At 40.2% G+C, this 27780-nt stretch overlaps 4 protein-coding genes across 4 annotated transcripts; 2 read left to right on the plus strand and 2 right to left on the minus strand.

Moving 5' to 3' along the window:
- Window positions 1–1455, plus strand: LOC135699646 (uncharacterized). Its single transcript, XM_065219937.1, has 2 exons — window positions 1–263; window positions 326–1455. Exons 1-2 carry the CDS (start codon window positions 147–149, stop codon window positions 1187–1189), a joined length of 981 nt encoding a protein of 326 aa, XP_065076009.1. The 5' UTR covers window positions 1–146; the 3' UTR covers window positions 1190–1455.
- Window positions 1456–11264: 9809 nt separating this feature from the next.
- On the minus strand, window positions 11265–24228 carry LOC135699654 (choline transporter-like 1). The gene is made up of 5 exons (XM_065219944.1): window positions 23895–24228; window positions 13155–14226; window positions 12808–13087; window positions 12580–12742; window positions 11265–12518 (listed from the first exon to the last, which is right to left on the minus strand). The coding sequence occupies exons 1-5, from the start codon at window positions 24000–24002 to the stop codon at window positions 12078–12080; spliced, it is 2064 nt and encodes a 687-aa protein (XP_065076016.1). The 5' UTR covers window positions 24003–24228; the 3' UTR covers window positions 11265–12077.
- A 228-nt stretch (window positions 24229–24456) lies between these two features.
- LOC135699647 (ribosome biogenesis protein BRX1 homolog) lies at window positions 24457–25829 on the plus strand. The gene is made up of 2 exons (XM_065219938.1): window positions 24457–24730; window positions 24795–25829. The coding sequence occupies exons 1-2, from the start codon at window positions 24569–24571 to the stop codon at window positions 25803–25805; spliced, it is 1173 nt and encodes a 390-aa protein (XP_065076010.1). The 5' UTR covers window positions 24457–24568; the 3' UTR covers window positions 25806–25829.
- Window positions 25830–25915: 86 nt separating this feature from the next.
- On the minus strand, window positions 25916–27139 carry LOC135699648 (zinc finger matrin-type protein 2-like). The gene is made up of 2 exons (XM_065219939.1): window positions 26860–27139; window positions 25916–26802 (listed from the first exon to the last, which is right to left on the minus strand). Exons 1-2 carry the CDS (start codon window positions 26963–26965, stop codon window positions 26324–26326), a joined length of 585 nt encoding a protein of 194 aa, XP_065076011.1. The 5' UTR covers window positions 26966–27139; the 3' UTR covers window positions 25916–26323.
- Between the last annotated feature and the right edge of the window lie 641 nt (window positions 27140–27780).

The raw sequence follows: 27780 nt of genomic DNA on the forward strand, positions 1-27780 counted from the left end.
ATTTTTATTTCAACCTCACTCGCAGTCATCGGTCAGCGCTCCGATCGCAATTAAAAATCAAATTTCTAAAGCAAATTTAAAGCGCTAAGCGAAGTTTAAACCTGTAGTCCGTTGATTATTCTAAAGATTACATTGAAGCTCAAAATATGGGTATATTTCATAGTAAAATTGCGCCTATCGACAAGTCAAATGAACAATTTAACAACTCCGTTGATCCTCGTTCGCCAACAATAAACATCAATCGTAGTCCCATCGGAGCAGAGGTAAGAAAGAAAAAAACGGTAGTATTAAAAAGATGTTTCATTAATTTATCGTGCCGTAACAGACCGCTCCTGACAAGCCAATCATCACGAAAGTAAGGGACCTAACGGCTGACTTAACCGAAATTCTCGACGACGCTCAAACACCCGATCGAGTTGTTAGTGAAAAGCTACAATCGGTCCTGGATCCACGGTCGCCGAGTATATTCTTACGGACTCCGCTCGTACTGGATGTATCGAATGCTTCAAACATCAGCCTACGAGGCAGCTCGATTGAATACGAGGAAATCGATAGTGACGGTGAACTCTCCTTCAAAGATTGTTCCACGAATATTTCGATGGCGCCGGTCATGGATTCCATCGCAGGCAGTGGTAGCATTTTCAGTGATACCAGTTTGAATACTGAATTGAAGGCCGACATCGATTGCATCATTCAGAAGTTGTATGATACAGGTAGCAAGGATCCTCGATCGCCTTCGGTTGCCATTCTGCGTACGCCGATCGTTCTCGAAGAAATCCAAGAATCTACAGCAGAAGAGCAAAATGAGGATCCAATAGAAGTCGAACAACCACTTGTAACACAGCAGGAAACTAAGGACGACGTGCAGGAGGAGGAGAAAACTACGACAAACAAGCTAACGATCGTCATTCAGGATGAAAATACAAATACACCGTTGGTGGTTACACCAAAACGAGAAAAGTCAGATTTGAGTGCACGCAAAGCCAGTGGTATTGTAGGACCCCGTACGCCTTTGGGATGCGTAACAAATGTGCAGCCGTTGGCCAGCGCGGGTGGTAACGATATGCGCAAAACGGCACTGTTTGGACAAATGAAGCAGGGTGCTACGGGGCTCGGCAGCAGCGCGGAGTTGATTCCTGGGAAAAAGTTACAAACGCGATCGAAAATCCCCACTTTTCGAATGAAGTGATCGATATGTAAGGCTGAGAATCGCGTTTTCAAGTACAGTGTTTTACAGTACATGAATTTTATTAACAACTGTGCTTTCCACAACATCCATCGAACACTTAAATCTATTCTTGATTTTACTAGACCATTCATCAGAGAGGGCTGGTAATTTTGGAACAATATTAACTGATGCAAAACTATGGAACGCAAATAGCTAATGCATCGAGCGTTGTTCTCAAGAACGGAAATTGACTGTAATTTGTTTGTGTAAGTTTGAGAATAAAATTACTGTGGATTAATAATGCTTTGGTTCTGAACTAATAGTGATTAGTTTTTTTTTCAATTAGTGTAATCTTTGATCAGCTTGGGCTTATCATTTTCATTTCAATGTTTAAGAAATAAAGCGTTTATATCATTTTTTAAACTATATTTAGACTCATTTTAATTCTTCGAGACAAGGGGGTCTTGTGAAAATACTTCATATCAAATAATTGATGGCAACGACGAGTACCGTTGTAGCCAGTACGCTTTATGATTAGCACATTATCAATGAACATTTACAAACTACAATCATAGTTATGTTTTCTATAAATTATTTATTCTGTTATATGTTATTTATTTATTAAAATATGAAATATCGTTTTTCCAAATAAATCTTAAATGTGTTCACCGCAAAGGAACACCCATTATTAGAATGGGTAAAAGAGTTACACTATTTATGGCTAGTGGCTGTTCAAATGAGTTCCCGTATACGTTAGCTACAAGCGCAAAGCACATGTCCCAATAGCTTCTTGTTCACATTACCGCGTCGATTCGCGTGCATCGACCTGCGCCTAAAACAATTAGGAATGCATTGACCTTTCCTGTTCGGCTTTGCACTTTCCCAAACTCGGGAGAGGAATTTGGCTGGACGATTAAAATTTGTTCGGTGGAATGAGATGTCACTATTTCTATAGGAATTGTCGCATGCTCAATTTTGAGAATCGGTTTCGTGGCCTTCGTCTGAAATCGCGATAACCGGGAACAAATGTCACCAAGCGCGATATCCGAGGACACAACACTTAGCCTTAACTCGTCCACTTTGTACTGATACGTGGAAGAGGCAAGAGTGGTCAGTTTTTGATCCGTGCCGTGGTGTGTGTTAAAAGGTGAATAGTAACATGTGGTCTCGATAAAGTGTTAACTTAAACTAGATTTTCCTTCCCCTAGTTAGCAGTAGTGAGCGAAGATAGATTAGCTATTTGGCGGTAAGTGGTTAGCGTGTGACTTAGAGCAAAAGGTAAAGTGCAAAGTTTGTAGATTGTGCGTAAACTAAGAGGGGAAATATACGTCGTTATTTCCATAGATTCGTGGCAGCACAGGTCGTTTGCCGACACACCACCATTTCGTTGGAACCACTCTTTGACCTCACCTATCCGTTGCAAAGATTCCCGGGCTACATCGTCAAGTCGCGCCCTGGGGAGGCAGGCCATTCGTCGAGGAGAGTACGTTCAGCCAACGTACGCACGAGCGTTTGTACCACGCTGTCGCGTAAGCCCGCGAATCGGTGAGGGAGACACATCAACAGCCCTTGTCGCATCCGCGATCGTTTCTGGGCCGGAGTAGTGCCCCGCATAAACGCGAACCATAAATTGACCTTACCTAAAATGGTTAAAAATTGTTTATAATCCCTGCTAAACTTTAACTGAAATGGTTATGGAACTTTACATGAACGTTTAATGATAAAGTTTCAACCTTATGTATTATGGTTTTTTGGAACTGTACCTTACAAATAATGGGTTGTTAAGAACCATTACCATTCCAAATTCTTGTTTTCTCCATACATTTTCAGAAAGAGAACTATATAAGAACGTTTTTACTTATGATTTGAGAACATTAATGGTAATGGTTATGGTAGTCAGTAAGGTCCATTAATGGTTTTGTATTATCGCTCAACTTTACGTGGAATATATCGTGAATTGGTAATCAGTAAATTACAGGCAACCAATTCGCGATATATTCCACATAAAGTTGATCGATGTTACAAAACCATTCGTGGACCTTACTGACTACCATAACCATTACCATTAAAGTTCTCAAACCATAAGTTAAAAGGTTCTAATATAGTTCTCTTTCCGAAAATGTATGGAGAAAACAAGAATTTGGAACGGTAATGGTTCTTAACAACCAATTATTTGTAAGGTTCAGTTCCACAAAACCATAATACATAAGGTTGAAACTTTATCATTAAACGTTCATGTAAAGTTTCATAACCATTTCAGTTAAAGTTTAGCAGGGATTATAAACAATTTTTAACCATTTTAGGTAAGGTCAATTTATGGTTCGCGTTTATGCGGGGCACCAAGCCACTTCAGTACCGCCGAAAGTCTCCCCACCAAAGGACACCACGTAAACCCTAGGTCGTGAGTAGAAAATGCATGCATGTTTGTTTGTGTCGTCCATGGCCATGTGACTCGTTTGAGGCACACTCAAATATAGTTATCCCGTAAACCATCAATCTCCCGCCATTAGAATAACCAATTAAAGAAATGTGAAGACAACCATTGAAGCAATCGATCGCTGAGTTACCGCAGAGTGCACACAGGAGGAATACATGGGACGGATACAATAATCTCACACGATATGAAAGATAGGTAGTACGCAAGGGGAAAGGATGACAAACAACTAGGCCTAGGCAATGAAAAGGGGAACAAAGCTACGAGAAATAGTCTTTGTATATGTTTGAATTTCTGTGCTTTGAGCTTTATGGTAGAATAGAGAGCTGTACAAATGTTGATCCTGCTTGGAATAAATCAGTTTACTTTACACTGAATGTTTTCTGTTGTGTACCAATGAGAGATAGTTTGGTTGATGTCTTTTGAGGAGGTTTCATGTTACTTCGCGTTCGTTTTGTAGTTTTTGGTATTTCATGTTTATTGGGTAGTCAGCCCAAATCTGACCAATTTTCTGGCAACTCTGGAATTGGAAGCTTTTCAGTGCAAACGGGGACGATTAGGGCTAGTCCGGTGATGATAACCCCCGTTCACGTGTTCCTAGTCTTTGGCCGATTGTCGGAGTTTGATTTGTGTAAGTCTTATAGGAATTAGGGATATCTTGCGTGTCTTGCGTGAAGTACACCGAACGCGTGTTAGTCAGCCAGTCAGCTTCCTACCCGAAATTCGGGAAACTTGATCCTCTCCCTAGGAAGGTCTCAAAGCTGGGCAAGCTACCAACTGTTGGATGGTCTCCTTTAGGAGTGGCGCTTAAGCCATCCTTCTTTTATAAGGGAAGATCGACGGGCTGGCGCGTTACACAGTTTTCAATTGATCAATTTATAGCGAATTCGTTTATTATTCAGTTCCAAGCTGGATCGGGTATCAAGATTGGGTCTGCCTGTTTTCTGATAAACGTCAGTTAGCTCGTTTGTTTTTAAAACCTAGCTCAGGTTGAGGTTCGCACTGGGTTGGAACTGGTTCCAACCCCATAAATAACGAATTCGCTATAAGATGGTCAAGTTTTGAAACCACCACAGCATGTTTTTCGCGCTACTGTATATGGACGATCAAATTAATGTAAAATACTGTGGTAGCTACAGCATAGTTCTGTCAAAACCTCAGCGTTGGAGCTAACTAAGCTGATTTTATGACGGTATCATTGTTTTCAAGTTTTTTATTGATTTATTATTTTTTTTTTTTCGAGAGTTGACCAACTGTACACAGAAATTTTTTTTTTGAATATTACATCCAAACAGCTGCACAGAGGTCATTCCGCTGGTGGTTTTATATTATGTTGTACGATGTATACCGATTTTGCGAACAAAATTACATCCATTGATGTAATATTGTATCTGATTTTTGCTATTACATCATTATTTCATACATCAGCTTGAATTACGTTGATCGATATCACATTTTTTTGCTGGGTAGTCTTAATAGGCTAGCATCTTGGTTGGGCTCTCCATGCGATACACAATACTAACAGACGACTCGAGCTATGGTGCTCACTAGGTTACTGCAGCTTTTAGGCTCGTATTGTGATCAAATGTGTGTATTAGATTACGACCATAAATATGTGATACATTTACATTTAGGAACACAGTAATGTCCCGATTTTGTCAGCCCCCTCTTTTGAAAATGTTTTCCAATGTTCTACAAAACCCATGCCCTTTTTCAGTAATCTTCTTGAACCTATTGCACCAAAGTATACTTTAAATATCCCTCTTAACGATGAATGAGAAAAATTTAGATTTATGGTTATGTGAAATTATTGAAAGAAAAAAGTCTGAAGCGCCCAGGGGCTGACAAAATCGGGTCATTACTGTATTTAAAATAAATAAATTCATTCTTACCTCTTTATGGTTGTTTGATTATTAATTGCTATTATTACCTGCTTAGAGTTGGCTCCTTTAAAATACTGTGTAGAATTTACCTCATTATTCCTCAGCTCCATCGATTTTCGTTCCTGCGTGGTTTTTGTAGCATATTACCGAAGACTACCAACCAAGAAGACTGGCAACTCTGCCAAAGATCTGAAGACAGTAACGGCAACGCCTCTTCTGAGCAAAAGTGGAACCAGTGTATGATGGTGTGTGTTAATTCACAAGTGCATTCACAGTGGCGTCGTGTCCACATGTGCAACCTGTGCACGGCACAGGTGTAAATAATTAAAAAAAAATGTGGTTAGATTTTTATAGCTTTAATGGTCACATTATAGCTCTACTTCTTTACTCCAGACCACAAGTGACCATGAATACACTATTTTATAGGGTGGTTCAATTAAATCTTCGACCTTGGTTTGCTTCAAAAAGGGTTGAATTCAGTTAGGATGGTCTGCCTAATCCCTAATGCATTGATTTCTAAGCTCTAAAATGAACTCGAGTTTTGTTTCTCTCATACAAACGTTCAACGCTTCATTTCTATAACGCCTAGCTAGACTATCAGCAAGAAATGATAATGAAAAAGAAGCACGCTTGGAAGGAAACGCTGGCTGTGGATCTTCTCGTCGTTGCTTTGCTCATCGCTTTAAATGTAAGTAATGTCGATTTTCTAGTTAAACGAAACCTCATTATGGCTTTCAATCCCCTTTCACGAACACTCTATCACCGCTCTTTCAATTTGTTTAAAATGCGTTATGTCCCGTTTTCGTTATTTTTTTTTAGATAAATATGTGGATGGAAGATAAATTAAACATATTACGTGTAATCTTCGAGTTTTTTCACGTGAGAAATGCTTTAAATATGTAATTTCATTTTCCGTCATATACGTCATGAAACTCTGTTGATGTGTTTCATGAAAGAGAAAACTATCAAAGTCGAGCGCTCTTTCGCTCATCCGTTTCACCGAAGCGTGAAAGGAAGATCAATGGAGCGACGGGAGAAATAGAGACAAGCGATTGAACATTTGTTTGTGCACGCCGACTGAGGTTCTAGAATGCTGCGAAGCTGTTCAACTTTAACAGAAAAAGAAAGCCAGCAGTCTCTTCGTCGCATAGATTTGGTCGATTGAAGCTGATATTGTGTCGCCCTGATGTCGATAACACTACCATGACTAAACTCGTTAAATAGTGCACCTAAAAGCGAGCTTTTTTGGGAGGTTGGTGGCAAGTTTGTGAATGGTCAAATGCCTGATGTAAGCCAAGCGATCTACTATCACCTCTTGAAACATACCACAAATTTTCCACAATACATGGCGGTTTGCACCACTGGTTGTAATTGAAGCTTTCAGCAGTCACGCGTCAAACGGGAGCAACACGGAAACAGCAGTCTGGTACGCTTTAGACGTTATCATACGAGCAGACCGGTTTGAATGTGTGAGTTTAAATTAGAAGAACAATTGTGATGTATGAGTTCCCAAAGTGTGCATTTCTCGCTGTGCACTTGGATATCTGATTGCAGATAAAGAGATTAATGGAGAAAGAGAGCGCAAAAGCCCGCTCTCACTCTCTTGTCAGTTGTGAATCAAGGTATAATACCTTGTACAGACATACAAAGTTCACTGTTGTACTACCATTGTACCAACAATCAATACGAAACTAACGATTTTAAATTGGCTCACTACTTGACTAGCCTATTGGTCCCAAGCAAACGATTAACGTACCCCATTCTAGTCGAAATTCTAGTACTATGCAATGTTTGTTTTGATTCGCTATGAAAGTTTGACAGATAAAATGAGGGGTTATTGGTTTTTCCTATGTTTCGAGGGGTGAATCGATTAGCTTGGGACCGAAGAGAGTACCAGAGCTGTGCCAAAAAGTGGAGCACGTTATTTCTGGACCTTCTAGTCTTAGAGTTACCTCTATGATTGTACTGCTTTAAGTCAGTACCACAAATTGTACGTTTTGAGGTACTGGATTAAAGAAGTACAACCATAGAGGTAACTCTAAGACCACTGGGTTCCGAAGAAAATCATTATTATTTTTGGCTCACTCAGTACCAGAACAACGGTCCCAAGCAGTCCCAAGCTATTTCACTCACCCCTGCATGTTCTGCATGAATCCACACACCCCTGATGTTATCTTTCAAACTTTCATAGCGAATCAAAACAAACATAGTGTAGTAATAGAATTTCAACTAGAATAGGGTACGTTAATCGTTTGCTTGGGACCAATAGGCTACTAAAGTGGTGAGCCAATTTAAAATCGTTAGTTTCGTATTGATTGTTGGTACAACGGTACTAATGTTTTTGTCTGTCTGTGGTATTAATTGAGTTCTTTAGGGGTATTGAGGTAATTGCATATTCGTAATCTGCATTACAAATGGTATCGAAATCCAAAATTTCATCAATTTTCGAGCACTGGAACTATTTTAAATAAGTGTGATTACACATGCAAAAATCAAAATCTTAGCGCCCCTCGATGGTACTTCGTATGGGAACGAGCTCTCAGTTTGTTAGTTTAGTGTCAAACAGTGAAGTGATTATTTTGCTTTTAATCTTGATTTAAAAATGGAGATGGGATCGAAAAAAATATCGTTGTGCTCAGAAAACGACGCCCTTTCAGATGATGTATGAAAACCGACAAATTTTTCAAAATTAAAGAACCCAATTACCGATAGTTGCGCCGGTGCGCCTATCAAACTTATGAGCTTCCCCTGGTTCATTCTTATTCGCCTTGACACCAGTCCCGAAGTGACGTTTCTTCACACACATTTTGACAGTTCCTTATGGGGTTTTGCGTTGGAGTGAGAGAATAAGAAAAAGTCCGCCATGTTTCACACATAGACTGACAGATACATATGAGATTTCTCCATACACTGAAACAAATCGACATGTACCGTTTATTGGATCCATCTTATAACATAGCAATGTCAGCAGATTTATTCATTCTATGTGATGATTGATAGATTCCATTGGATTATCACTTAAAAACTATGACTGCGATATGGAATGATTTCTATCGTAATTTCACATACTTAGTACTTGATAATACTTTGCTTCGAACGTGGTTAGCGAAGGTAAGAAGTATATGAATATTGTCTGATATATTTCATGGTGAAAAACTGTTGATATGTCATGGGTGGGAACAGACATCTAGAAACTAATGGAAAATCATATAAGTTTGCACTATGAGAAAATTCAGTAAAATATACCTGTTTTCATGATGAATATTGCTCACTAAAATATATATCTTATAAGATAATCATGTATATTTTATTGGAGTTGCTTTTACTGATTTTTGACGTTTGTTGATATGTCGCGTGTAAATAGACATGTAGAAACTATTGGACTGTCATTTAACTTTGCAGTATAGGAAAACATGTATATCTCATTGTAATAGCTTGCTTTGATTTTTGACGTTTAAAGATTGTAAACAGATCTATCCCAATCATTAAATAGTCATATAGAAATGCCTTTTAAGAAATCCAACAGCAAGCATTTGTTTTTGCATGTTTTTCTGGGATGAATATCGCTCCCAATAAAATACATCTTACATGATTGTTCTTTATAAATTATTGAAACAATTTTCAATGATGTTAACGTACACTCATTCATATGATAATTGGTTCCAGAAAAGAATGTATTGAGATTGAAAAAAAAAATGATTCTACTGTAATATTTACTTTGCTATGATTCTAATTGTAAGCCTTCTACACGGCTAATTCAGATTCCAGCCCTAAGTAGTACTCGAACTTCATGAGCCAGTTCTATCAAATCATAAAATTTAGTCGTTGATTTATTGCACACAGGTGCATTAAGAAAGATTTGAACAAACCACACCACCGAAACGGAACATAAATTTGTCAGTGCTATTTGTCTTCACTCTAGCAAAACGAGCATAAAGTTGCACTACATTCCATGTCGGGAGAGCTGTTCTTACTTCATGCTATTTGAACGAGCTCAATCTTGAAGTCAGCCGTGGCCCAGTGGAATCGAGCACAGACACCGAAAGCATCACACCTCAACAGATCTTGATCGAATCCCAAATCAGCTACAATAAAAAAAGGCACAACTGTGAAAGCTCCCACTGCCTGATTTTTATTTTTCGAATTTATTTTTAGAAATCGATTAAATATATGTGTCAAAAGAAGAAGTAAATTTCATGTTATTTTCACATAAACTTTACTTCGATTGATTTATGACACATATATTATATTGTGGTGAAAAGTATAGCTTATGCTTATGGGTTTCAAATCCATTTCAGTTAATTATTATAATTTAATCGATTTTCATTTATCATATGACGATCATATAAAAGTTACCAAATTATCAGCATTGTAAATGTATCAGATATTCATATAGAATTTACCTGACACATTTTCAATCATATCATTTTCAATGGATTATCTTATAGCGCAAATTTATTAGACTTCCACATAACAGGAATATGTCAAATTCGTTCAGTGTAGGAGTAAAGAGTTACAGAGCTCTCGTCAACGCCAATAGTGTTGTTCTGATGAATAAAGAGTTCAAGACCAACAATTGAAATGGCCTTAACTCCATTTTGTAAACAAACCTTGTAAGACCATTTTCTCGCGAACCGAAACCTACAGTCGCAAACCACAATCGGTAAGGGAGAATTTCTCCTACCTGTTCATTATGTTGGTTTGCCTTTGCGGTCTTCGGATGGCGAGAAAATACCATTACAAGGTTTGTTTACAAAATGGAGTTGAGGCCTTTTCAATTGATGGTCTTGAGTTGATTGATTCAAGTTTGCTACCCAGGGGACTATGAAATGCCTCTAGATTTTGACATTGTTTTGTATCAAAAAATGTTTTAGTTTTGCAATTCCTCCTACTTCGGTTAGCGCGAAAAGGGCCAACAAGTTTTGTTTATACAAGATGCTAGGCCCTTCAAATGTTACGTTAGGTAGTGATTAATATAGTGATGGAGAATATGTCCGGAGCATTGAAAAATAAAACAAAAACTAATATGTGGCAACAAGCAAAGCTTGGTGCACAGGTAAACAAATTAGGCACGCGACGCCTCTACACATAGGTAGAAATAAATAGCTGTCAATTATTGGTTTTGTTATGATTGTCATAAAAAGTGAAAAGTTTCATTCTTTGCTTTATGCTGACAACGAGTAAAATTCCAGCTGAAATTGAACATATGCGTAAGTAAATTTGTTTTGAAAATTAAAGCTATGGCAATGATGCCATTCAAAATGATGGTGGGATCTTTCTCGATCATTAATTTGCTATCTCAGAATTATCTTCCACTTTTCCTAAGCCCTTTAGTGATGCATTAATGGGCATTCGTATGGTGCATTAGTAAAATGCATGCCCGTTCCGCACGGCTTTGGCACCTGGCCACAGCGGTGGGAGTTAAGTTGAGTTGTGACGCTCGGCAACTTGGCACGGTACTCGCTGACCATTTGAATGTCACTTGCCAATTTGACACTCCCCCTTATTCTGCGAGTCACGTGACTCTCTGTCACCGGTGAGGTGACAATTGTCACCTCGTGTGAGGTGACTCTCCATGTAAATCAAATGGAGAGTCACCTCACACGAGGTGACTATTGTCACCTCACCGGTGAGAGAGAGTCACGTGACTCGCAGAATAGGGGGGACTGTTGTTATCATTCTCTGGAATGACCATCTAAATTGATCAAATAGGCGCGGTCACCAAGGTAGACAAACAGAAAATTTATGGGTTTTCTTTGAAATTGATTCACTGCATACATTTTTTGTGGCATTACAATTTTATTCGATTTCCAATTCTTGCATTCGCATATAATACGTAAATATTAAAACTTAGCATTTCATCTCTCTAAACTGTTTTCTTATAATCTGAACTGACCTCACAAACATTAATACATTGGAATAAAATCTGTAAAAATAAACTCTTCTAACAATATGCATCTTCAAATGGGATCAACTACAAAATGGAAGGCTATAATTTATGCGTTGAGTTTCTATTCTGTTGATTATCAGTGAAAGGTGAATTATTTTTGACTGATCCAAAACGGGACAGTTGAGATGAAATTTCGATTTGATTAGCTTTATGTGTTTAACATAATAAATATTATATAAATATAAATAGAGCATTCGTTAATGAAGAACGCGTGCGCGTGTAAAAGAGTTTGAGCCAATCTCCGAATGTGGGATGTGATTTAGTGTAGTATGTTCGCGTACAATGATTCAAAATTCAATGCACCTAACATATGAACGTCTTTTACAGCACTTTGGATGGATTAATTTTCAACCGAGAAAATACGTTTTTGTTTTTACCTTAATAGCTAGCTTACTTTCCGTACAGTGTCAACAATTAGCTTAAAACCGCTTACGTAATTGTTGTTTTAAGCACACTCAGGCAACATTTAATTATTTAGTCTTTTTACCTTACTCGGAGGAGAGACTCGCATTTTTATGTTTGTAAGTGTAAACGTGAAAATTTTAACATTTGTTGTGCCGTCAATGTTCCTTTTTGTGCTTCCGAATTAATGTTGAGGTAAGCCTTAATATCATCCACTCAAGGCAGTGGCGGCACTGTCGTTTAAGCTATGTCGTCGATTTCAGTCATTTGCAAGCTTTGTACGGAGAACGGTTGCTTGGTGATGGGCGTCAACTCCACCACTTGCATCGGTGCTTCGACGGCATCCGTTTCCGGTTCTTCTCCAAGCAAATGAGCCAGATTGCTCTGCTTCCAGCGACCGGAGTTACCGTTGATGGTACGATCCTCGCATACGCACAGGAACAGCGTATCTACTACCATTTCATACAGCGAAAGCACGATGTGAGCGACGAAGAACGAAAAGAGTGTTATGATGATAACAGGAGCCATGTAGAAGTGAACATTCGGATCATCGCGTAGCATCAAAATGCTAATCAATCCACAGAGGGCTGCCACGGCCAGTTTTCCCAAGAACAGCACCAAGTCACCGATTCCATTGATGGTAGCCACTTGCAGAGCATTCGTTACCAGCGCGTTCCAAGCCTAGGGGGAAGAATGAAAGTTCAAACCTTGACTCAAAACTGCGCCATTAAAAAAAACTTACAATTTTCGCCGCTGGGCAGAAGTTGACACTCTCAATCGCAATGACCGTGTAAGCGTTATGATTCAAATAGCGAATGAATTTCTCCAGCAACCAGAAACTGCAGATGCAACACTTCAAGCAGCAACTGGCACATTCCGAACCTTCCTGTTGGTGGCGTTTCAATCTGCGAATAGGCAAAGTTAAAGCGACCAGATACAGATTTCCAATCCCCTGAAAAATTGCACTTACTTTGTGTACAGATAGGTCAAAATCAGTCGCGGTATCTTGAACAGTGTGATGATGAACGATCCCTTCGCCACCGAACCGAGATGGTACTTGACCAGCTTGGCGATGGCATTCAGCACCGGAGTGTCGGTGGGTTTGCGGAAATACCAATAGGCAACGGCACCGGAGATGACCATCTGTTGGCAGGCAAAGATGAATTCCGACGTCCACACAAGGCCGATGATGTACAGCCACAACATATGCCGAAGGAAGTCAGCTTCCGGGTATTCAACCAGATCGAATGCTACAATAAAGATAACACTGATAAGATGTAAACATTCTTTGGAACGCGTTTTCCCAACCCAACTCACATTTGTACGTGTTGTTGTTGACGGACATATCGGGCTTGATGGAAGCTTCAGTCTTGTTCGGGTTCTCCTTGAGTTGAGTAAATGGTAATAGAGGTCTCACGTTCGGATAGTTGGCAGTGGCTAAACACACGATCACCACCATCCAGAACACTAGAAAAACGGCCAGAGCAATAAACGCCAACAGCGGAGGTCCAGCTAATCCGGGAAGTTGAATCATACACTTGCCAGCTTCCTCGAACAGAGCAGCTAACCCGTTCAGCTTCTCACGCAGATAGTAGATAATGACCAGCAGAATAATCATGATAAAAGTGGCCAGAATAGCCAGCACATAGATAGTCGTTTCGTTGCGTACCAATTCCTCCAAGTAGGACAGTTTCGGATCCATATCGATTGAGTGCTTTGCTTTGTAGTAACTCCACCACAAAACTCCGGTGATTCCAATGCTGGCTACAGCGACGAAAATGCAAATCAACCACGAAATTATGGCTGTCAGCACGTGCAGCATCGTTATCAGTATGATCGAGAAAATCAAGCTGAGTGCACAAAGAAGCAGAACCGTGGGCCACGTTTTGTAGAGGTCACTGAAAACCTGTTGGGCAGCTCCAAAGGAGTTAACCAGTGCGTACATGTCTTTCACCTGCGAGAGCGGAGCATTTTTACCCGACGGAATACATCGATGCAGCACAGGGGTGGATTCATACACCGGGATGGTGGGACATGGCCCGGCAAATGCAAAATACTTCGGTCCATTTGCTTCCGGTTTCGTCAGAAGGCTCATGTTAAAATCATATCGACAGTACTTTGTATTACGATCCTCGTAGTACCGGTACAGTTCCATCGCACTGCCGATTTCCTTCTTGGGACATTCCTTAACGCAAAGCTTCAGAGTCTGCCGTAGTTCCTTGATGTCTAGGAAGAACACGTACGGTCTGTCCAGGGTATTCATTCCTGACAGGGGGAAGTGGGAGAATTTTTCATTGCTTTCCGCACCGCATGTGTTGCCGAACGAGTCATAGCCATTGATGATACGCAACGGGTTGCCGTACACGAACGAAAAGACCGCGACGACTAGCTGTAGGAATCGAGAAACAGGGAAGGCGTTAATTAAAACAATTCTAGTGAATGGAAAGAGGAAACGAATTAGCACAGAAATAATTCGCTTTAGTACATATGACATAGTATAAGTCAGTAGTGAATCATTTTTTTTATTTATGGAGATTGTTCTGCACGATTGTTTCATAGAAAGCTTTAAAAAAAAATCAACAGATTTGCCAAATCCACTACTGGTTGTTTTTCTCACGCATTTTTGTGAATCACGTCGCTTTACGTGAAAAGTGAGATGGACGAAAGCTATGTAGGTATGTTTTCATACAAGAACCTGCTCTACACGGCGAATGAGAACGACCCAAATTTGAGTTTAGTTCACTCATAATCGCCGTCTCATGGTTTCCTGTGGAAAACCTTAAAAATCTGCCGGAAAATGAGGAAATTGACGAAAATTTTATACAGTCTCGGATTAGTACCAATAGACTGAGTGAATCCAATCTTTACTTTTCTCAAATTCGGGATTTTTTCCCTGGAAAAACCTGGGAAAACATGAGGCAAATTTACTCATCGCTGAGTTCCTGCACTTTTGGCGATTATGAGTGAACTAAACTCAAATTTGAGTCGTTCTCATTCGCCGTGTAGGTAAATAACGAATGTTTCAAATCTGGTAACTTTACACATAATTTTTGTTTCCAGCACGCTCGGTAATTACCGTGGAAAGTGGACATGTTTAATGGTGTTCGTATTTCATAGCAATGTTTACCTTTTTACACGAAACAGCTGTTTTATGTGACCACACATCAATCAATGTCCTTTATATAAGGTCCGGGCCAACAGGCTTAATAGTATTAGTGAAATATGCAATTGTTTAGTGGTGTTCGTATTTCATTGCAATGTTTATCTTTTTACACGAAACAGCTGTTTGCAGTGACGTAAATATCACTGTTCGCAGTATGGAATGTTATGGTAGAGTGACGTCGTCACATGAGTGCTCAGCAATGTTTACAATATTTTTGCTTCTAATACCAGCAGGCTGCCTGTTGGCCCAAACCTTGTATAAACGTCATTGCACATCAATGACGTTTATATAAACACAGAGTTTAGATTACCGAAGTCGGTAAAATTTTGCTGGGTTTTTAAACAGCTGAGTTTTCAGTAATCAACCCAGTAGTTTTTGGAGTTGGTTGGAAATGCTAACATGAAGCTTTAGTGTGATGATTTATTAGCTAGAGAATGATCTTTAGAAGAGGGTAGGTGGATAGTTCCGTTAGAGTACGGCAGTATGAAAATTGAATAGAAGTTGAAAATGAGCGAAGGGCCATTAAAGCGACAGTTTTTCAAGATAGACGCACATTTTTGCCTAGCCCGTACGATGTACGCGGGGACTTGAAGTATGTCTCCAAGTCCACAGGCAAAAATGTGCGTCCCTCTTGTTGCTCATAAACTGACTGCGGCTGTGGAATAGTTCTAGCGACGTTTTCATCACTACCTAAAGCCCCACGTTGCGAGAGCATTTCCAGTCGATGGTGTGTTATAATGCAGTTCTTCTTTACCCAACTATTGTGTTGCTCCTCTCGTCATGACCAACGTGATCATCTCAGAGAGAAAGCAGTAGGGTGGTTGTTGCGTGCTGTACCATCATCAGCATTGTTGACGGCTACTCCCGCCTTGAGTTGTTACATTCAAAGTGTTTTTTATGTTACTTCATAATGCTGAACTGCCAAAAATTATTTAAGTCAGTAAAGAAATTGCTGTCTAATCAGTAATATATTTGTTATTTTCACAAAGGTTTTCTGTTACCAAACAGAGATTTCCGAAGTCAAGTGTGCGAGGTGAAACGGACGAGAATGACGAAAGCAAGTTGACTTACTGGTGTGATCAGCAATCGAGCGGATTCGTCTGCATATGATAACCGAGGAGCTTCGATGACCAGATGTACGTCGTTGAAGTACAGTATAGAAATCAACGGTCCCAAGTGACTTCCCTGAGGTATACCTGATGTGGCGAAGAAGCTAGCTGATCTGCAATTTCCTATAGTAAGCTTTAGTTGGCGACCGTTAAGATATGATCGAAACCAACTCAGAAGATTACCGCATACACCGAGCCTGCCGAGTTTAGCAATCGCAATAGCATGGTTGAACTTGCCGAATGCAAGGGGTAGGTGACTGTCAAATACGAACAATCGTCGCCTACCTCGCATAACTAGTTCCAAAGGACAACAAGCCATAAGCAACGACGGTTTATTGATCTTTGGAACCAAATTCACAAATGGAAAATCAGTGAGCGTACACAGGTGAGGTTCAGTGAATTTGTCGTCTCTCTCGCACTTCGGCTGTTTAAATGAATGACGGAGTTAGACGTCACACTCGTATAACAATTCAACAAACGGGAGAACGAAAGAGACGGCAAATTCACTGCGCGTTACCTATTTACATATCCTGGATGGATGATCAGTAGGCAGATTTCACAGCATCATGCTTGGCATGCACAGTTGTACACACCAACTGCTCATTTTTTAATAATTTTTCACTCAGTTGTTGAAATTTGTTTTTTCATTAAAGTAATTGATAGATGAGGATCATACACTCAAAAAAATCTTCACGTTAATGCTACGTGAAAAATCACGTAACCTCTTTAACACCCCACTTCGATCATTTGCACGTGGCTTACGTCAATGTCAAATTAAATTTTGATTAAATTTACGTGATTTTCATTTTCGTTGATGCTAAGGGAATTTCACGTAAAAAGTAAGTGATAATCGTGTACACTCTACAACATATACACATCCAATCTACGTGAAAAATCACGTAGCTCATTCGAATGCTTCAACTTTCATGTTTACATGATGGTAGTAAAATTGATAAATATATCATGTCATGTTCACTGGACCTGATGATGAATGTGACAACATTGTCACATCAAACTTCTATGTGCGGTTGTGTGATTGTGGTGTGCTTACCTAAAAGGAGTTTACGTGATTTACATGTATGAAAAAGTTAAACAATATGGCGGCATCGAAGAAGTGATTCAGCATACTGCAACTGTTCGAAGGTATTTTTATATTATTTCGCTTTATTTATTTATATTTAAATCCGTCATACACTGCTAATTAAATTTATTTCGATTTCATAGGCTGGATTACAAGATACAATTTACGGGGATTATTTCCAAAGGTCAATTTAGCCTGACTCAGCAGTAAACAGTGCAAACGGATATTGCATCTGAATCGTCGTCGAAGGATCCGGAACATCCGTAAAGGTGGCCAATTTGTAGAAAGATCCTAGAGCTCCGTATTTTTTTAAATAACTTATTTTGATGCTACATTAATCAATTTGGATCTGGGACCAGCATGCGCACTCTGCTGGCCACGAACTGATCTCTAATCATCTACGAAGTTCCGAGAACTTCCCAAAATATAATAAAACTTCCAAAAAATCTATATACTTCTCTGAAGGTCTTTAGACGTTCAACGTTGAACATCATGTGATCGTTGCTGAAGATCCTGCATTTTTTTTGCAGTTCTGCACCATGGAATTTCCTTAAAATGATCTCACATTTTCCTGATGCTCACGTAACATCTCTTATGTTTCTGAAATTTAAATAAAGATCTTGGTACTTTGATGAAATTTTGGATATTCCCTGAGTTTCTTGGAACTTCTTAAACATTCTTCAATTTCATTGAAATTAGTTGAACTGCTCTTAGTTTCTCTGATCATTCCTTCTGCTCTCGAAGCATTCCTGAAGTACTCTCAATTCTATTGAAGTTTTTGTTACTACCATAGAGGTAACTCTATGACCAGAAGGTCCCGAAGAAACGTGCTCAACTTTTTGGAACTCCATCAGGTCCAGGATTGAAGGATGACTTGAGCAGAGTCGCGACCTTGGAAATCATCTCAGCATTAACATCGATTGTACCCAGCGTTTGATCATTTACTGGAACGTTCCTGGCAGCCAGGGTAATATCAACAATCAATACGAAACTAACGATTTTAAATTGGCTCACTACTTGATAAGCCAATTGGTCCCAAGTAAACGATTAACGCACCCCATTCTAGTCGAAATTCTAGCACTACGCAATGTTTGTTTTGATTCGCTATGAAAGTCAAATAAAATGAGGGGTTAGTGGATTTTCATATGTTTCGAGGGGTGAATCGATTAGCTTGGGACCGAAGATAGTACCAACAATCAATACTTGACTAGCCTATTGGTCCCAAGCAAACGATTAACGCACCCCATTCTAGTCGAAATTCTAGTACTACACAATGTTTGTTTTGATTCGCTATGAAAGTTTGACAGATAAAATGAGGGGTTATTCGTTTTTCCTATGTTTCGAGGGGTGAATCGATTAGCTTGGGACCGAAGAGAGTACCAGAGCTGAGCCAAAAAGTTGAGCACGTTATTTCGGGACCTTCTAGTCTTAGAGTTACCTCTATGGTTATATCATAGAGGTAACTCTAAGACCACTGGGCCCCGAAGAAAATCATTATTATTTTTGGCTCACTCAGTACCAGAACAACGGTCCCAAGCAGTCCCAAACTATTTCACTCACCCCTGCATGTTCTGCATGAATCCACACACCCCTGATGTTATCTGTCAAACTTTCATAGCGAATCAAAACAAACATAGTGTAGTAATAGAATTTCAACTAGAATAGGGTACGTTAATCGTTTGCTTGGGACCAATAGGCTACTAAAGTGGTGAGCCAATTTAAAATCGTTAGTTTCGTATTGATTGTTGGTTATATGGTCGTCAGTTAGTATCTCATTAGTGAATACACTGACAAACTTGTCGGAAAAAAGGCGCATTCAAGTATTTCCAAAAGTATTTCGAGTGTAGCTTAAGTTTGCGCTGGATGTCTCGTTGGAAACTTGAAAAGCATTCACGACTGACTCGCTGGTACATGTGATTCAGTCTCACATAATGTAGTTTCAGAGGAAGCGTGTGATACTTCGTAAATCTTCTCAATGCTGCTCTCTTGATTGCCTCCAACCTACGTAGCTCTCTCGTCTGCCGGGGGAGGGTGAGAAACTTTGTGGTGAGTTCTTTTCGGGACGTGTCTGTCAATGACATATGCCAAGACCCGTGAAAAGGTTTGCGCTGCTGCCTCAACGTCATCAGGATCAAGGATGTTCTCCCATACCATGCTAGACAATACATCTATAATGCTACCATAGAGGTAGCTCTAAGACCAGAAGGTCCCGAAGAAACGTGCCCAACTTTTTGACTCAGCTCTGGTACTATCTTCGGTCCCAAGCTAATCGATGCACCCCTCGAAACATAAGAAAATCCACGAACCCCTCATTTAATCTGTCAAACATTCATAGCGAATCAAAATAAACATAGTGTAGTGTTAGAATTTCGACTAGAATGGGTACGCTTATATATTTACTTGGGACCAGTGTTGCCACATTTTCATCTGTACTGGGAGTGGCAAAAATCTTTTTCATCTGTACTATTTCTGAAAAAATATGTACCAAAATCTGTACCATTACTTTTTTTATTTATTAAATCCACTTTATTTATTTCAAATATTGTAACAAAGGCTTTAAATAACAAATAATGACGCGTTAGTTCTCATTTTGGTGACGTTTATAAAAGGTCTTTGAAAACTTCGACTACATACTCTCAGTAAGTACTAGTTTTGAACTGCCATCCCGCTGATTGATATTTTTTTAGATTTCAGGGTTCCGTTGATTGCAAGGGACTGCTAAGCCAGCATTTTTCTGTTGTCTGCTATTTTTCACTCACACACATATACCCAACGCAATACAAACACATGCGGTGTAAGCGACAGCTCTAAAATATGCAATACAGTCACAAAGTTCGTATGTGTTGTTCAAGTTTGTTATGGGCTATAAATTTATAGACCAGTTAAGAGGGTACTGTCAAATTTGTGAAATCCCATAGTGGAAACATTTGATGTCAGTCCCGTGGTTGATTGTGTCGTTGCTAAGCCGATTTCGAAGTTTTGTTTTATTGTTGTTATATTGAGAAAAAAATCGCTCTACGGTTGCTGAGGAGTGAGGCATTATAAGAATATTATACACAAGACGTCGAAGTGCTGAAAATGCATGAGAACCGTCAATTCTTTTCAAATCTGCTATGTTTGTCCAGCAATCCTGCACATATTGCGGGTTCTTCAACTATTATTTCTTAGCGAAGCAATTTAATTTTTAAGGCAAGGAATTCGTTTTCCAACTCTTGCAAATTCAAATCATAGAAACCTGAAAACGCGTCCAGTACCATATTGATTCCTGTCAAATTGGAAAAGTTTCTAGGATTCAAAATTGCAGCAGCCTTAAGGATCGGATCATTGAAATCGAACCGCTTTCGCATCTGCTTAACCAACTCCACGAAGAAAATGCGACAGATGTCCCTGAAAATGTTTTGCTTTTCTCCGTCCATTGATTTAATTGCTTCTTCAGTTGCTAACCCGATCATCCTTTCCACTTTTCAGATGTTTTTCAAAATTGGCAGCATTTGCCCAGGGTTTTAATTGTACGTAAGGGGCTGTTCATAAACTACGTAGACAGTTTTTTGGGATTCTTGACCCCCCCCCCCTGCGTAGACAATTGTCCATACAATTTTTTTTTTAATTTGTATGTGCCGTGGACAATTGTCACCCCCCCCCCATAAACTGTCTACGTAGTTTATGAACAGCCCCCAAGTTTCATCACAGACATTAGTAAGAATCGTCAGATAAAAGTCTTTCAGTTCTTCGTGCAGCATCGTGAATTCGGGCTTTTGAGACTGGAACAAGCGATTTAGTCTATTAATCGGGGGCAAAATATACTCCAAATAAGCAACAGATTCTCTGAGTCAATTAAATTCATTCGTTGAGTTAGTATCAGGGCTCTACAATTTCGAAGCTCTAAAATGAACTCGTGTTTTGTTTCTCTCATACATACGTGTTCGACGCTTCATTTCTATAACGCCTAGCTAGACTATCAGCAAGAAACGAAAATAAAAAAGAAGGACGCTTAGAAGGAAAGGCTGGCTGTGGAACTTCTCGTCGTTGCTTTGCTCATCGCTTTCAATGTAACTAACGTCGATTTTCTAGTTAAACGAACTTCATTATGGCTTTCAATCCCCTTTCACGAACACTCTATCACCGCTCTTTCAATTTGTTTAAAATGCGTTATGTCCCGTTTTCGATCATTTTTTTTAGATAAATATATGGATGGAAGATAAATTAGAAATATGACGTGTAATCTTCAAGTGTTTTGACGTGAGAAATGCTTTAAATGTGTTATTTCATTTTCCGTCATATACGTCATGAAACCTCTGTTGATGTGTTTCATGAAAGAGAAAACTATCAAACTCGAGCGCTCTTTCGCTCATCCATTTCGACGAAGCTTGAAAGGAAGACCAATGGAGCGACGGGAGAAAGAGAGACAAGCGATTGAACATTTGTTTGTGCACGCCGACTGAGGTTCTAGAATGCTGCGAAGCTGTTCGACTTTAACAGAAAAAGAAAGCCAGCAGTCTCTTCGTCGCATCTATTTGGTCGATTGAAGCTGATATTGTGACGCCCTGGTTAGTATTATTGGCCGTGTTGTTTATTCATACACAGTGTGCACCAAAGGGTGCATCTCAAGTGGCTTCATAGGGCCTAGCTTTGGTTTGAAAATTTTAAATCATTGGCCCTTCTACGTCACTAGGCTTATTAATGAAATGAAATAAATGAATGGTTGGCCGTTTTAGCGTGCGGGCCTATTATGCATAGAAAAATTTCGTTGATCGGCCGTTTCGAAAATCGAGTTATTTTTAATTATTTTTCTTGATTATGCGGAACTTTCCTACAGAAGGTAGCTATCAAGCGGTGCTAAAGAATGGTATCAAAACCCGATTTGTTTACGTTTTGGACATAGGCCCATTTCAAATGTTACTCTAGATATTATTAATAATATTAAGCACCGCTTTCGTCCCACAGCTGTCTACAGCAGCAGTCGATTTTTTATTTCGGTGTGAACCACGAGATAGCCTGTTTTCGAGACTCGCTATTATATAGTTGCTCTTTGTTCATTGCTAGCAGTTCGGTGCCTTTTCTTGCTACGGTGCAAGATGTGTGAAGTAAAAAACACCATCAAGTTTAGCTTCAGCCACCATGATGCTAAACCAAACATCGGAGAGATTGTAAATTTCGCCAAAGCACTCGACGCGGATCGGGGTGAAATGGAAGCTGTTTATCGCATTGGTGAGGAAAGGGGAGTATTCATCAAGTTCAAATCAGAGGAAGCGATGCTCCATGCTCTGACGTTCAATTCGGAGGATTTAATCTTCCATTATGCGAATGGAACGACGGCAAAGGTACGCATGTCGCATGCTGGTGAATACATTCAATATGTGCGTGTGTATGACTTGCCACCAGAGGTACCTGACAACGAGCTGGATAAAGTTCTGGGGAAATATGGAAAAATTAAACGCATCATCCGGGAGAAATTTCCATCTGATCTGTGTTTTGAGGTATATACAGGGATACGCGGTATATATATGGATGTGAAGAAGGAAATCCCCACGTCATTACATTTCTTCAATCGCAAAGGAAATATATTTTATGATGGCAACAAAGATAAATGTTTTCTGTGCAAGGCGGACGGACACCGGAAGCTTTCCTGTCCCATGCGGAAGGCTGGGAAGGAAGCGGAGAAGCAACCTAAGGAAAAAGGAAAGCAGCAAAGTGAAAGAAAACAAAACAGCAGCAGTACGTATGCTGGTGTAGTGGTGGAAGGTGCGTCGCTAGTCATTAGCGACCAGGAAACGGACACGAGGTTGGAGATGCTGAATGAAAATAACGAAATGGACGTGACGACCCCGACGACCGACGAGAGTAGCGGAGAGCATGCAACGGGAAACGACGTTCAGAAGCAGCAGCAGCGATCACGATTCGGGTTCAATGAAAATGAGGAACAAATTCGGGAAAGAAAGAAGTTACGTGCACGGGAGAAGATCGCTTTGTCGCCGCTTCGATCGCCACCCAGAAAAATACTATGATAAAATGCATTTTTATATATATTTTTTTGGTATTTTGAGTACCAAAGTTGGTATTCTATGTACTCGGCTCCGCTAAGTTATTTTTATAACATTTGAGCCTTCCAAATAAACGAAATGAAAAAAAAAAAAAAAAGCACCGCTTGAAAAAATCCGAGGTTCAATATTATAATTTCAACCATCTAAAAAATCTGTACTTTGTCACAATAATCTGTGTTTCTAAATGATCCCCAACAAATCCATCACAGTCACACGATTGGAATTTAATTCTCTTGCAAATCATTCGTGATCCCATGCATTCAACCAGGCAAATCTAAACACAACGTATCAACAAGTTTGTGTATGTAGCTACACTGATGCGTAACAGCACAGAGAGCAGAATCCACTTGGTTCGGGGTGTGAGTTTTTCCCGCTGTGTATGATACATTTTCCACATTTTCCTCTACAAGGGCATTTCGGAATGACTTTGTTAAGAAAAGCGCTGATAAAACGCGCAGCAGGGGACATTTTCTACAATCGTTCGGACACTGCCTCGACCCAGATCTCCCTAGTGTAAATCGAATTCATTAGCGAATTTCTATAGGAATCATCTTTCCACAAGGTGTGGTTCCGAAAAGTGGTGCGAGGTGCTAATTATTCCCTGCTTTATGATTCCTTTTACGATCGGTTATGTGAATGTAGGTATACAGGCATACTACTCACCAACGCAATCCAAAACAGAACGTAGACAATAAGCCAGAAGATATCGGTACACCCGCGTACGGCCGTCGGCTGATGCTGGTCGGAAGGTTTACTCTCAAAGCAACCCATCCCTGATTGGCACTTTCACTTCCAAACTCTCGTGCCTTTTTTGATTAGTTTAAATTCACTTAACGGCACGAAAAAACACTAGAACTTCCTCAATTTTCAAAAATGAATGCCATCGAGATGACGCGATCGCTTCCGCTGGCGGTGGTGATGATGGCGTTGCCTTTGCTTTTCAACTTCTTTTCGCTTCTCGATACTGTCGTCGTCGTCGTCGGTTGATTGAGATTGAGGAGTGGAGTGCTTTCTGCTTGTGTGATGTTTATTGTTTTGATGGCGTCGGCTTTTCTGGCTCTCCCTCGATTTGATTCTCTCTCACTCAGCCGAGTGTTTTCAAAAGGGTCTATACTGAAACCATTTTTACCATTTTTACGAGCTTGTTGGGAGATGTGAGCCGAGCCTTTACTGATTTTCTTTCAGAAAAATGTAAACATGTCAAATCCCAGCGAAATCAGCCAAACCGCGTGTTGTCGTTCCAGGCGCTTAGCTCGTGCAGCGGATAATTTTCACCGATTTTCTTGATTTTTGTAGTGTAATTTGCCTTTCCCCAACGAAATCCTTTCACAATTAAGATGAAGCCGAAAGCTGAAAACAAAAAGACCAACAATAGGGTTCGAAAACCAAAGGTTAAGGCTACCAAGAAGCGCAAACTAGTGGATCTGGATGCTTCGTCGGAAGATGAAGGAATCCTATTGAAAGATACCAGGTCTTCGGATGAACTGGTTCCCAAGAAGGTTAGTAGTCGATTAGCATAGAACTTTGGTTGAAATTTGAATAATATTATTTTCTAATTTCCAGACAAAATGGGTGAACAAACAACGCGTTCTAGTCCTGTGCGCCCGAGGAATCAACCATCGCGATCGGCACCTGATGAAGGATTTGAAAACGCTGATGCCGCATCATCGGTCCGAACCGAAGATGGAACGCTGGAAGACGCTGTCGGTGGTGAACGAGATGAGCGAAATGAAGCACTGCAATAAGGTGATGCTGTTCGAAGGTCGACGCAAGCGAGATCTGTACATGTGGTTGGCCAATGTAGAAAAGGGACCGTCGGTTAAGTTCCTGGTCGAGAACATTAACACGATGGGCGAGATGAAACTGACTGGAAATTGCCTGCGCGGATCGCGCCCCATTCTGTCGTTTGATCAAGAGTTTACCAAGCAGCCACATCTAGCCGTTATCAAGGAACTGCTGACGCAGGTTTTCGGGGTCCCGAATCACCATCCGAAGAGTCAACCGTTCGTGGACCGTGTGGTCAGCTTCACATATCTGGATAATCGCATTTGGTACAGGCATTTCCAGATTCTGTCGGAAGATGGTGGTCTGTCCGAAGTGGGACCAAGATTCGTTATGAATCCCATTAAAATCTTCGATGGGTCTTTCAGCGGGGATCCGATTTGGGAAAATGCAAACTATCAGAGCCCAGCCAAACACCGACAGTTGATCCGGAAGGCCGCCAAGGATAAGTATCTGAACAAGCAGAAGCAGAAAGTGGATCATGAAATGAATGCTCCAACAAAGACCCACGATTTCGACAAATTTGCCGATGTATTCCAAGGTGACGAAGAGGAAAAAGCCAAGGAACTACTGGAGAAGGAAGAGCAAGAAGCAGCGGAGGAAGAAGAACGCAAGGCCATTGAGGAACAACACAGGCGAATGAAGAAGAAGGACGAGATAAAAAAGCTGAAGAAGATGGCTCAGGTGAAGAAAGCTGGCAAAGCAGCCGCAAACGGAAAGAAGAAGCAAAAGGCAGCTCTGAAAACCAAGAAGAAGGGCAAGAATAAGCAGGACACAGGCGATAGCGAGTGAAGTAAATTTTTTTTCGTTTCTGCAATTTTCGATGTAAAATAATAACGCATTTTATTCGGAAACCCCAATGTTTTAAACAGAACGCAAAAGAAATCCATTTATTTCCAGTGTCTACCTTGCTACAGCGAAAGGTAGTAAATTTATTGAAAATCATGCACGTTGTCCTCTTGGCTGAATAATGCATTTCAATATATTTATCTATGCCAATACTTTTCGCTGCAATGGGTGGTCTATCCATAATAGTTACGATTCTATGTAAAGATAAATTTAAGTGAAAACACTTAGACGTTCAGCTTTTGTCGGTAGTTAGTTGTTTCTCTACTTGTTAGGACGTTTACACCGATAGTTCCCGAGGAAACACGGCGAAATGTACATGAGGTTGCATAATTATAAACACGAACGATTTCCGTTAGTAGTTGATTTTAAACACGCTTCTTATCAGATTGTTAGCCTTACTGCTGCTGTGTAGAAATAGTTGAGTTACCACATATAATACTACGCCCCCTCTTATGAACTTCCTATTTTTTCTTGCCCCCGAACCCGGCGAATCCCATCACGGCGGCTAGCTCCGAAGTGCCCACTACGCTGTCGTCCACTTCCTCAATCTTCCGTTTGCGTTCTTTCCTCTTCTCGCGTTTGTACTCCCGGTAGCGTTCCTCCTCCTCTTTGGCTTCCTTCACCCGGCTCTCCAGCTCGTAGTCCTTTTTCTTCTCCTCAGTTTTCTTTTTGTTAATCTTGAACCGTTCCTTAACCTGGTCCAACGAACTCCTTTCGACCTTCATCGACATGCCCAAATTACGCTGGTGTTTCTTGCCGTTGATGTGGTCCAAAAAGTTGATCGAATCCTTCACGACGCAGTCACACACATTGCAATAGTACCCGCCGGATTGGGACGAAGGGGTACTTTTGTTAATGACCATACTTTTGCCCAGCTTCGAGTCCAAGTCGACCTTGTACTCGCGCTGCTTGAGCAGCTCTTTTGTGATGGGTTCGGAGTCTGAAAATTACCCTTGAAACATCAAATTTCTCCCACAAAATATTCCATAGTACATACCATCTTCGGAGGTGGCAGCTGTTTTTCCAAGCAGTCGCTCCTGAGCCAATCGCTCGTATTCCTTACGGTCCCATTTACGACGGTGATCATCCGGGCGCGTCGACATCTTTGAATATATTTCTGCTGCTGTTGATTGAATTAGACACGATGGTCTGGTAGTTAACTTTCCTTGAATATGCGTTGCTCGTGCTTGTACGTATATTCCGGTGGTATCGATAGAGGTTACAAACCGTACAAATAGGACGAAGAATAACTTAAGTTTACTCCCAAAATGTAGAATATGAAATAAGTTTGACAAAATTCTGTTTTGTTTATCAGAAAATCGTTTACTTTTGCCTTTTTGTCTTCGTTTATCGAGTGTTGGTTGACAGTTCAAAAGATGTGAGCCGATATGACCATACAAGGGTTCGTAGCAGGGGTGGGGTGACAACCGAGGTGATAACAGATACGAGACCAAGGTTTATACAAATCAACAGATCCAGAACGGAAATAAAAAAACAACCCGGTAAAGCCTGGTACCAAATGATGTTTTGGATGCATTTTAACAACATAAAAATTGATAATTCAGTGCCAACATTTCAAAGGGGCGTAATTGCATTTGTAAACAATGGCTTTCGTCTTCGATTTCTCGCGAATGAAAGCTCACTTATGAAAATGAATGACACCAGCAGGTACACAGCAAAAAAAGTTGTTGAATATTACATCGAAACTGCTGCAACCAGGTCAATCCATCGGTTGTGTAAAATCACATTGTACGATGTACATCGATTTTGCGAACAAAATTACATCCATTGATGTAATATTGTATCTGCGTTTTGCTATTACATCATTATTTTATGCATCAGCTTGAATTACGTTGATCGATATTACATTTTTTTTTGCTGTGTAGAGGAATGTTTCCTGTCCCAGCTAGCATTGGTA

Source organism: Ochlerotatus camptorhynchus, unplaced genomic scaffold, assembly GCF_037179485.1.
Source record: "Ochlerotatus camptorhynchus isolate MF236.1 unplaced genomic scaffold, CSIRO-AGI_Acam_v1.1 ptg000113l, whole genome shotgun sequence".
NCBI lineage: Eukaryota > Metazoa > Arthropoda > Insecta > Diptera > Culicidae > Ochlerotatus > Ochlerotatus camptorhynchus.